Source organism: Calidris pugnax, unplaced genomic scaffold (genome assembly GCF_001431845.1).
Source record: "Calidris pugnax isolate Ruff unplaced genomic scaffold, ASM143184v1 scaffold53, whole genome shotgun sequence".
Lineage (NCBI taxonomy): Eukaryota > Metazoa > Chordata > Aves > Charadriiformes > Scolopacidae > Calidris > Calidris pugnax.
The window spans coordinates 844,705-857,007 of record NW_015090792.1 but is presented as its reverse complement, the minus strand read 5'-3'; the positions used below and the strand labels follow the sequence as shown (position 1 = coordinate 857,007).

The 12,303-nt window shown below is 43.9% G+C and overlaps 1 protein-coding gene across 1 annotated transcript in view; it reads left to right on the top strand.

The window, feature by feature from the left end:
- PRKG1 (protein kinase, cGMP-dependent, type I) overlaps nt 1–12,303 on the top strand; it is a 551,141-nt gene that overhangs the window by 176,060 nt on the left and 362,778 nt on the right. The window contains exon 3 of the mRNA XM_014966652.1: nt 9,421–9,534. Coding sequence (XP_014822138.1) covers nt 9,421–9,534 — 114 coding nt within the window. The remainder of the gene's footprint in view (nt 1–9,420; nt 9,535–12,303) is intronic.

Below are 12,303 nucleotides of genomic sequence, written 5' to 3'. Positions count from 1 at the left end.
TGGCAAAAGTGTGACTCTGGCCGAGAGTCCCAGGGCCCAGGGGATGCGCGGCAGGGACCAGGGCAGCGAGGGAAGCCCTTCCCTCTGGGGCTTCATAGCCCGGAGAAGGGCAACGGAGCTGGTGAGGGGTCTGGAGAAGAAGTCTCCTGAGGAGAGGCTGAAGGAGCTGGGGGTGTTCAGCCTGGAGAAGAGGAGGCTGAGGGGAGACCTTCTGGCTCTCTCCAACTCCCTGAAAGGAGGGTGTAGCCAGGGGGGGTCGGTCTCTTCTCCCAAGGAACAGGCGATGGGACAAGAGGAAAAGGCCTCAAGTTGCACCAGGGGAGGTTCAGGATGGAGAGTAGGAAACATGTTGACACGGAAAGGGTCCTGAAGCCTTGGACTGGGCTGCCCAGGGAAGGGGTTGAGGCCCCATCCCTGGAGGGATTGAAAAGACGGGTTGACGTAGTGCGTAGTGACATGGTTTAGTGATGTGATTGCGTTTTGGTTTTTTTGGTGGTGGTGGTTTTTTTTTTCAGAGTTAGGTTGATGGTTGGACTAGATGGTCTGAAAGGTCCCTTCCAACTTAGACAATTCCATGATTCTGTGATTTCCCGAAGTCTTAGTGCATCAACCTGAAATCTTGCAAACCCATTCCAGTTTTTAAGCTGTTTTGAGTTACAACCCAACGCCGTATGTACAAAACTGAAAAACTGGCTTTCACGGAGCTTTCATGGAGCTGCCCTCGTCGACAAGGTCGATCATTCTGGTGGTTTGGGGTTGCTATTTTTATAACATGCTCTCTTTTTGTCCAAAGTGCTGCTTTACTGGTGGCAGCCTGGACTTACTGTAGGCTGGCCGAGAGAAGCATTGTGCTTACTACAAGACAGTTCATCATTTGGAGAAGTTGCATCTGTTGAACATTGCATTTAAGCTTAAGTAATAGTGCAAAAAGTGCTTTCCACAAACGTGTTAGGAAGCGGCAAGACTGGATGAATGTAGCTGCCCACACCCCAAATAATCTTCCATTTTCTCAGCTACTTTATGAGTTGCTAAGAAAAGTTGCGAGTTCTGGATGACAAGGGAAAAAACAGGTGGGAAAGAGGGCAGAGCATTGGGCAATGCGGAAACGTTACGCCTAGGTGAATGGCATTTACATAAAAATCTCTGTAAAGGAATAAGGACAAGGCTTTCACTCTTATCATCCAGGAGGATCACTGGGGAACAATAAATGACGATAAAAGAAGAACGTTGCTGGTCTTTGAATCCAAGGAATAAAGGTAGAAAATTTCCAGCTTGAAAATTTCTTTTGCCAAAGGTGGGATGTGATTCAAGTAGTAGAGCCTGGAAAAAGAACCAAAGAGCCTACCATATAACGGAGACTTCTGAGCATCTGCCAAACCCAAAATATTTTGAGTTATGCCTGGCTAAGCTGATTCCTGGCAACTGTTTCTGTTGGGAGCGGGCTGGGGGCTTTTGGAGGGATTGTTCTGTTCTGTGTCCTCATGCTGGTCACCACCACTGGGAGAAAGCCAAATGGATGTGGCAGCCTTTCATCTAGAGAACTGATTCATAAAACTTGCCTTGCTGAAAGTACGCATCAAAAAGACCGACGTGATATGGCAAAGGCCCATTTCACTGCTTTGGCCACTGCTGAAGGACCATTAATGAAGTGACTCATCAGTCAGATGATTTTGGGTCATATTCTGTCTATGTGGGAATGGAGAATAAGAGGGACCTCAGGGGACTCCAAAGTACAGCCACCAAAATAGAGCTGCCAACCTTTACTCTTGGTTACTCTTCCGTGCTGGCTAAGGCACAGAGATTTTTATTTTATTTTGTGTCTCTCAGTATGAAAAGTAACTTGTGTTGTCCTCTGTCAATATGGAATAGTTTATTACAGCTGACATAAAAATGCATAGTTTGGATGCTCCGCAAAATCAGCTCATTAAATATCAATGATGAATTCAATAATGCTCAATATTTTGGCAGAAATGCAGCATTTTCCAATCTTCTCTTCTTGCCTCGAGTAAAGCCTCACTTGCATTATTTAGTATTTGTCTTATGGAGATGTCAAAAGATGTTGCAAATTTATCTTCACTAATTGACCAGGATTGTATTGCATTTCTTTTGTTTTTCTTATCTGGTTGAAACATCAAAGAAAGCAATTCATTTCCTACATGGAAAATTGCACTGTGCAGACTGCCAGCTAGGAAAAGAAAATGAGTAAAATTCCTTCTGTTTATAGCTGTGTTAGACCCTTTATTTCCACAAGAGGTGAATTTGGCTCACGGTCCGGAGAATTTATTGTTAGGTGTTTAATGTTCCAGGTTGCTTAATTACACAACAGGAGAACAGGAGACTTTCACTGGTACGCTAAATTGTAATTAAACAGCACATTTATTACTAAACCATACTGAAAGAGAAGCAGCTTGTCTGTATCTCTTCTGTTGCTGTAGTGTCAAAGATCAGATACCTTTGCCTTTCAATTCCAGCCTTCCGCAGGCTACTGTCCTGGGCAATCTTTCTCTTATGTACTTTGAAAAAAATAGTTCTGTGCTCTCCTGCAGCAGCTGAGTTTGTCTGATGGAGTCTCTTGTGGTCTGTTTTGTGGCTTGATAGAAGAATACAGCTGTCTGAGGAGGACCGGGGAGCTGCTTGGCTCCAGCATCAGAAACGTCGCTGAGCTTCGGAAAAGCGGAGAAGACAAAGCAGAGGTTGGCTTGGTGCCATAAACCACCATCAGCCTCGGAGCTGGGGGTGGTGGACCAAGGGTGAGGTTACTCGAGTGGCTTCTTGTGCTCTGACCACCTCTTAGACCAGCCCGTTCATTCCTAAAGATCTCTTAGAGACTGTTATTCAGCTTTGTCCAGAGGTCGCGAAGCTCGGGAGCAAGGAGGGATCTCTTGAGAGCCAGCTCACAGCACCCTGTGAAAAGCCAGGAGGAGCAGTGGCAGGATATCTCAAGTATCAAGTATCAAGGATATATCAAGTATCTCAAGGGAGGGTTGAAGGAGGAGGGAGCCAGACTCATTTCAGTGGTTCCCAGTAAGAGGACGAGGGGCAACGGGCACAAGTTGGAACAGAAGAGGTTCCACTCAAATATGAGGAGAAACTTCTTCACGGTGAGGGTGGCAGAGCCCTGGAACAGGCTGCCCAGGGAGGGTGTGGAGTCCCCTTCCTTGGAGACCCGCCTGGATGCTCCTGAGTAACATGCTCTAGCTCTAGGCAATCCTGCTTCAGCAGGGGAGTTGGACTGGATGATCTCTATGGTCCCTTCCAACTCTAAAAAATTCAGTGAAATTCAGATACTTTAACCCAGAAGGTCACCTGGGGTAACCGAGAGCTGGCACTCACTCGGTCACAGGTTGGGAATGTCAAATCCAGCCTCGCTAGGGCGTTGCTGGTGTTCCTGGAGGTGAGACCTTTCCCATGGGTCCAGAGAGGGGGATCTGTCCATGCTTTGCGGGAATAGAGGTTGCCTTCATGTTCAGACTAAGTTGGGGAGGCTTCTCTAAAAGAACGTGATTTCCATCATTGTCACAATCTTGCATTCCCTCTGATTGTTTCAAGTAGAAACAGGAGAAGTTTTACAATAGACCTTTCATCTGTGTGTAGTAATTTAATATCCAAATTTGCAAAATAAGAAGCAGGTGCTGGAATCAAAACACCACTTCATTAGCAGAACGGGTATAAAATGCTTTGAAACCACTGCATATGAAATTCATATTCATTAGCTTTGTTTTAACAAACGTGCACGAGGCCCGTGCATCATGTCGCCTTACAGACTTCTGGAAAAATCAGGATTTCTAGGCAGAAATGCACCCACAGTCCTGTGTGTCCTCTCTGCAATCTACACTTCAAACAGTTTATTAGGAATAAAACTAGTTTGAATGCAAATGTTAAATGAGCATTTAAACAATTCTTGGGTTTTTTTATATACAAAGCACTTTTAAATTGCTAAGCAGTTAAAAGTAGTTATTGGTAACTGCCTGCATATCTGAGCAGTTCTTGTATAGAAAATCCCTATTGAATTAATAAAACGAAATGCTTGTTGTCTTTTCTTCTGATCTATATCCAAATCCTGCATCATCTTGAGTCATGAGAAATTTTAACTATAATCTTTTGCTTAATGGCTCTCGGGGTTTGCTGTGAAATAGAGACTGTATTGAATTTGAGCACTTTGTGCTTGCCTAAGGGTTTCCTGAAGCTTACGGTTTTCTGCTCAACTCTGTAGCTGCTGCTTGGAACTCAAAGGTGACCGTGGGTGAGATAACTATATACAAATTTAAATGACTTCTGCCTTTGGAAGTTGACACCCTCTCCTGTCAGTGAAATTAGGTTTTGCTTTGGTTTTGTTATTGTGGAACATCTTCTTACCAATTCTTGCTGTGCCCACATATTTTGCTGGGAAGTCTTCTCAATGCTTTTTAAATTAGTATTTTAATTTCATCACCGATATGTTTCTTACCTACCAGGGGAAATGGTTGATGCAGTCGAAGGGTCATGAAGACTGTAGTAAAAATAATCTGTTCAATATTGTGCTTCCCATCTCAAAGTCCTTTGCCGTGATCCGGCAGGAGTTTTGTCATCAAGGCACGGCAGTGAGAGCTCAATTTTCTACCTGTGAAATAGGGGTTGTAAATGGATGGGAGCTGAGCTAATGTTTCTGTGTGTTACTGCAGTGAGCTCTTTCCAACCCCAGTGTGGTCCTTTCGGGCATCGTCACTCCCTCGGAGGGATTTTCATGTCCTTTTTCTCTCAACCCCTGGAGAGCACCTGTAGATGATGAAGCATTGACTTGCATTCATGCGTGGTCATGAGTGAACCACGTAATTTTTTGATACAATGAGAAATGCTTTCCCCCCAAAAACCCCCACTGAGCCATAAGAATCAGAACCCAGCTTCTTATTTTTAAGTCCTTATAAGAAAGTAAATGGGATATGGGAATGCATGTAGCTTTCTTACAAAGGTGAATGATCAGCTTGGATTGCTTTGGGAAGCAACAGATGACCTCTTGGGCAGCGGGACAGGTCTCAAAATGCTTGTGAATAATGGGATCTATTTGTGCATTATGGGTCGGATTTGGCTGTCCTGTCTCTGGAGAAGTAACAACTCCATGAGCTAAAAGTGAGGTAAACTAATGCCCTTGGTGGATTTTTGTTGTAGAGATTTTTCGAGAAACAATCCCATTTCTGCTCTGCTGAAACTCAGTTCTAGTGAAAAAAAAAGAAAAAGAAATGTATTCTTCAGAATACTATAGGAGTCTCTGATATGTGCCACCATGAAAGGTTGGTTTTTCTCATTCTTGAGGTAAATACATATTTTTGTGCTTGATATTAGATTAATATGAACAAATAAAACAATGGAAACAACATTATATCCTCCTTATATCTCAGTGTCCATATATCTCTATGTGTACTTATATAAGTATTAATCATAAGTGTGTTTGCTGCTTTACTAGTGATAATTTTAGAGACTTGCTGTTAATATTGAAATATATACTTGCTTCCTGGTAGTAATTTCATAGTAGCATAATATATATATATATATTAACACTTGCTTGTTGGTAATAACTTGGGATAAAGAAATTTTAATAACCCCACCACCACCACCTTTCTGTGCATTTGTATTACAGAATACACTACTGCTATCTTTACACTCCCACAGGCAAGGTAACCTCCAGGTTATATTATTTATCTAACAGTAGCTTTTTGTTTCACAAATAACAAGGATATATTCTTTTTAATTTTTTTTTAATCAGCAATAGGTCTTGGCAGTGTAAGACCCGTCTTCTTCCAAACTACTTAGTGCCCTTTAAAGGCACCCTTTAAAATTCACCCTGCCTTAATAACAATGCCTTCTTCCATTCACCTCTACACGCCTTACCCCCTGTCTTTGCTCTACCATGGAAACACTCAAAGTTTTCTGCTCAGCTTGAGTTCCTGTGTTATGTGTCCCGTTAGGGAGATGGTGGCTAAACTTGTTTCAGAGCCTTCAAAGTTTGCTTTTTCTTGTTGGTGTGTTGTTTTGGTGGAGTAGCACAGCTAGGCTGGAGTCATTCTTGCTTTGGGGGGTGTCGTTGGTATAGCCATGTAGATTTACACACAGATACTTGTGTAGATACAGGCTGACAGGACTGTATTTTAGAGCATACATATTACGTAGGAGAAGTTCTTTTTGCCATGGTGGTCTAGCTTTGTACGAAGTACCTCTGCTTTCCCCCTGCAGGAGGTAGGGATTAATAATCTCTTATCAAATGAATTGGTTCTCTATATTTGCAAGCATTCCAGGCCCAGGTTGGTATCTACCGTGCAAACATGGATAGCTGTAGGGCAGGCAAGAGCCAGGAACTGCTGACCTGCCCTCTTGCCACATACTGACCCACGGAGAACAAGTCAGTGATGCCCTCTGGGTTGGTGTAGCAGGATCCCTTAACAATCTGCTTCCCAATTTCAGGTGAGAGGGGGCTTTTTAGTGGCTGATAATCCGAAATTCTCACTTTCTGTCTTGAGCTTTTATTTGTTATGGTCTCAATGGTGGTCATAGGATGATACCCCTGACTTCTCTTGCAAAAGAGCTGGTTACTATTTAAGCACCACTTCCTCCAAGCTCAAGATCAGTGCATCCCTAGGAGCAAGAAATCAGGCAGAGGAGGCAGGAGACCCCATGGATGCACCGGGAGCTTCTGGATAAGCTGGTGGAAGAAGGAAGTTTACAGAAGGTGGAAAAAGAGACTGGCCACTTGGGAGAAGTATAGGAGCGCTGTCAGAGCATGCAGGGGTGCGACAAGGAAGCCTAAGGCCTGCTTGTAGTTAAACCTGGCAAGGGTTGTCAAGGACAGTAAGAAGGACTTCTTCAAGTACATCAGCAGTAAAAGGAAGACCAGGGAAAATGTGGGTCTGCTGCTGAATGAGGTGGGTGCCCTAGTGACAGAGGATGCAGAGAAGGCAGAGCTACTGAATGCCCTCTTTGCTTCAGTCTTTACTGCTAAGGCTGGCCCTCAGGAACCCCAGGCCCTGGAGGTAGGAGAGAGAGCAAGCAGTAAGGAAAACTCTCCCTCAATCACAGAGGATTGGGTTAGAGACCATTTAAGAAAACCTGACACCTCCAAATCCATGGGCCCTGATGGGATGCACCCACGAGTGCTGAGGGAGCTGGCAGATGTTATTGTGAAGCTGCTCTCCATCATCTTGGAAAGGTAATGGAGAACAGGAGACGTGCCTGAGGACTGGAGGAAAGCTTAAGTCACACCAGTCTTCAAAAGGGAAAGAAGGAACATCTGGGAAACTACAGGCCAGTCAGCCTCACCTATATGTCTGGAAAGGGGATGGAACAACTCATCCTGGATGTAGAAGAAAAGAATGTCATCAGGAGGGGTCAGCATGGATTCACCAAGGGGAGATCATGCTTGACCAATCTGATAGCCTTCTACGATAGAGTGACTGGCTGGGTGGATGGAGAGCGGTAGACGTTGTCTACCTTGACTTCAGCAAGGCTTTTGACACCGTCTCCCATAACACCCTCATAGGTAAGCTTAGGAAGTGTGCTTTAGATGAATGGACAGTGAGGTGTATTGAAAATTGGCTGAAAGACAGAGCTCCAAGGGTTGGGATCAGTGGCTCAGAGTCCAGTTGGAGGCCTGTAACTAGTGGTGTTCCCCAGGGGTCAGTACTGGGTCTGATCTTGTTCAATATATTCATCAATGACCTGGATGAGGGGACAGAGTGTACCCTCAGCAAGTTTGCTGATGCCATAAAACTGTGAGGGGTGGCTGACACCCCAGGAGGCTGTGCCGCCATCCAGCAAGACCTGGACAGGCTGGAGAGCTGGGCAGAGAGGAACCTGATGAACTTCAACAAGGGCAAGTGCAGGGTGCTGCACCTGGGGAGGAATAACCCCCTGCACCAGGACAGGTTGGGGGCTGGCCTGCTGGAGAGCGACTCTGCAGAGAAGGACCTGGGGGTCCTGGTGGACAACAAGTTGACCATAAGCCAGCAATGGGCCCTTGCAATGGGCCTATTATTTAGTCTACTTTACATAGAAGTCTTGGTAGACAATAAGATGTCCATGAGCCAGCAATGTGCCCGTGCAGCCAAGAAGGCCAATGGCATCCTGGGGGGCATCAGGAAGAGTGTGAGCAGCAGGTGGAGGGAGGTCATCCTGCCCCTCTGCTCTGCCCTGGGGAGGCCCCATCTGGAGCACTGGGACCAGTTCTGGGCTCCCCAGTTCCAGAAGGACAGGGAACTGCTGGAGAGGGCACAGCAGAGGGCTACAAAGATGATGAAGGACAGGAGCATCTCTCTTACAAGGAAAGGCTGAGACACCTGGGTTTGTTTAGCCTGGAGAAGACTGAGGGGGGATGTCATAAATGCTTATCAATTCAGAAAGCGCAGGTGTCGAGAGGATGGGGCCAGGCTCTTCTCAGTGGTGCCTGATGACAGGACAAGGTGCAATAGGTACAAACTGGAACACAGGAAACTCCATCTGAACATGAGGAAAAACTTTTTCCTTTGAGGGTGGCAGAGCCCTGGAACAGGCTTCCCAGAGCGGCTGTGCAGTCTCCTTCTCTGGAGATATTCTAAACCCACCTGATGTGATCCTGTCCAACCTGCTCTGAGTGACCCTGCTTTGTCAGGGGCGCTGGACTAGATGATCTTCAGAGGTCCCTTCCATTCTGTGACTCTGTGATTCCCCACGCGTGTCTACTCTGCTTCTTGTCGTGGCGTTACTTGTGTGTGCACAGGGTGGTGGGGCCATCTTCAGTTCCTTCTCTTCTCTTCTCCTGGCTCCTCATATATCCTTCGAAACCCCCAGACTGTCCCTGAGCTGCTTTCTTTCCATTCAGCCTTTGCGTTTAAATCCCTCTCAGGTCTCCTCTTGGCACAGCACTGGTAAGCAGATAAAGTGGACTTGCTCTCATAAGGTGAAATGTTCAAAAAAAGAAAGGTCCAGTGAGATGGGAATTAAATAATGGCCACAGATCAAAGTAATTTTCCTTTTGATAATAGCTGTGTTATTAGTGGACGAGTGTTCTTGGGGTTTAGTTTCTCAGTGAAAATGAGTAAAATTACTCCATGATTTTAATGTGTTAAAAGACCTAAATCTTTTCCTTTTTTAACACAAAATTGGAGAAAAGTTTCACCTGGAAGTGTAATACATGAAACAAAGTTCACATTGAGCTTAGTGTGCTGGTAGGTCTGTCCTGTCTGTACAGATACTCCGCTGAAAACCCTCAAATGTTGAAAGCTTAAATATGTAGTGGTTGTTTTTAACCTTCTTCTGAGTTTTTGCTATCCTTCATAATAGATTTAATTGGTTTCCAGGTTGTAAAGCTCCAGTGTTTTTATTCACGGGGTAATCAAACACATTTTAAAACTTAATTCTGAAAGAACTTAATTTCCCTTTGAAAATGGTCTGTTTTGTTTTTATTTTTTCTCGCAGATGGGAAGGTTGAAGTGACAAAAGAAGGCGTGAAGCTGTGCACCATGGGACCTGGCAAAGTATTTGGGGAGTTAGCCATACTCTACAATTGCACCCGAACAGCAACTGTCAAAAGTAAGATAATTTTTGAGCTTTGATGTTGAATGACTTGGGATTGCTTTGGGAAGTAGGGTCTCCTCATCTCTTCTTTGGGACTGCAGCCTCTGTTGGATGTCCCGCTTTCTTAATTCAACTCTTTAGGGCATGGATTATAGTATTGGATTTAGCCACTGTGAGTGGGAAGAAGATGCAGAAGAAATGCTTCACGAGATTCTTTCACTCGTGTTTGTTCATGTAGGGAACCTCCTACAGTAATACAGCGTGGATGATGCTACTTTATGCGGAGGAGCTAATCCCATATCTTTCTTTACAATTTCTCCTGAATCTCATGATAGGTATGGCTGTTGCTTAGAAGAGCTTATCCGACCCTTGTAAGTGTAAGTCTTTGAGGGAAACTCAAAATATAGCTAATGTATTTCTCCAGGACAAGTCATTGTTTTGCCCCAAAACTGACTCAACAAAATCGGGGAAAAACCTTCTGGGGCAGCGATCCCCTGTTCCAAGCCTTCAGCGTGTTTCCTGTAATCCAGTTTCTTTTATGAATGTTCTGGGCAAAAGCCTGGGTTGCACAATAAGTAGAGGAGAAAATCACATCACTATGTACAGCATAAATATATTTTCCTTTAAATTCAGATTAATAGCCTGATTAATGATACCACAGTCTTCCTTGATCTTGGGGATAAGAGTTTATGGTGACATCTTAAGCAGATAGGTTTTATAGGAGATGATAAATAGTTCTGTGGTTTAAAGATGCTGTAGGGGAGAAGTTAGAAGGGTACAGCTGGAGTAGAATAATGCAAAGACAAACAAGTGGTAGCAAAATAGTAATGCGTGTGAGGCCCTGTTCAGAAGAAAACCTTTTAGAAATACAAAATTTTGTTTCAAAAGGAGAGAGAAAGAGCACAAATGGGCAGAAATGAGAAAAGAGAAAAAGACAAGTAGGGTTTTTTTTTTAACAAATGGGCAGAAATGAGAAAAGAGAAAAAGATAAGTGGGGTTTTTTTTTAAAAACATGCTGTTCCCCAGAATTCTGAAGAACTTGACTGATGTTCTTTGCTTTCACCTGCACAAACCTTGCCTTTTTACAAGGACTGTTTTTTGCAGGTAAATCATCAGCTACAATATAGTCAGTTCACCAGTAATCCAAATGATTAGCAAATGCTTTGGGGTAATCCCACATGATGTAGCAAATGTGCATATTCTACAAGTTGTGCTCGGCTCAATGGGGACAGCCCCAGCCCCAGAGGTGTCCAGGTGACTTCAGACAGCGTGTTGGGCTGCTCTTCTATGAGGTGCTTTATCTCCTTTCCCCAAGTCAACCCAGGAACCAAGGAGAACATGGGTGCGAATGGGACGTGGGTGTCGATCCACCCTCACTGATCCCGTGTCCATTTGCAACCTGTTTGTATAAGTGACTCCAACAGGAAATAATACTGGCAGTGGTTTTTACTGTCAGTTTTGCTCTTTCTTGCTTTTTCATGTACTAAGTCTCCTCTCTTGAGTAAACTTCCAGATTGCCACTTGGCACTTAGTTTTACTGAATCCCTTTTTCCGGGTTAAAGTGGGGGCAATAGTAAGGTCACCACTGTGACCATCCTCAGAGAGGTCTTTCCTCAAGAAAGATGTGTCTGCACTCATTGTTACAGTTGTTATGGTGTGTTCCAGCATTGTAAAATTATGATAATTACGCACCATCTTTTGCCAGCAGCTGTCGGGTACCTAATCTGGGTTCCAGTGCCAGCAAGTGACTTCTAGGTATTTCCTCTCTCATTATTGCACAAGTAAATAGCAGTTGTGACTGTAATTGGCTTTATATCCTTTCAAGTGCGGTGGCACACATGGTCACAGCTTGACTTTGGGGAGCTGTTTCACCTAGACCTAACTGAAGAGAGGCCTTAGAGGTGTGCAGGTCAATTCAGGGCATATTATTGACTTAAATTGTTGCTGCTGCTGCTAATAAACAACTTCAAACATCTGTTTGTTCTTTGGGCTAAATGATAAATAAATGTCATGAAGCTCTAAAAAGGTGAATGCTAGTAAATATTCTAGTGAGTCAGATGATAACTTTGATTATCACAAGGTTTATTTCAGGAGAAATGAACAATTGGTGATTGTAATGAGAATAGACACCCAGTCAACATTGATGCTGGAGACAGTGAACATGTGTCAAGGGACATCATGCAACTTTCATTTAGAGAAACACTTTAAGTCAGGGCTTCCCAATTTTCAGGAGATTTCCACTTAAGTCAGGGCTTCCCAATTTTCAGGAGATAGATTTCCATTACAGTTGTTATGGTGTGTTCCAGCATTGTAAAATTATGATAATTACGCACCATCTTTTGCCAGCAGCTGTCGGGTACCTAATCTGGGTTCCAGTGCCAGCAAGTGACTTCTAGGTATTTCCTCTCTCATTATTGCACAAGTAAATAGCAGTTGTGACTGTAATTGGCTTTATATCCTTTCAAGTGCGGTGGCACACATGGTCACAGCTTGACTTTGGGGAGCTGTTTCACCTAGACCTAACTGAAGAGAGGCCTTAGAGGTGTGCAGGTCAATTCAGGGCATATTATTGACTTAAATTGTTGCTGCTGCTGCTAATAAACAACTTCAAACATCTGTTTGTTCTTTGGGCTAAATGATAAATAAATGTCATGAAGCTCTAAAAAGGTGAATGCTAGTAAATATTCTAGTGAGTCAGATGATAACTTTGATTATCACAAGGTTTATTTCAGGAGAAATGAACAATTGGTGATTGTAATGAGAATAGACACCCAGTCAACATTG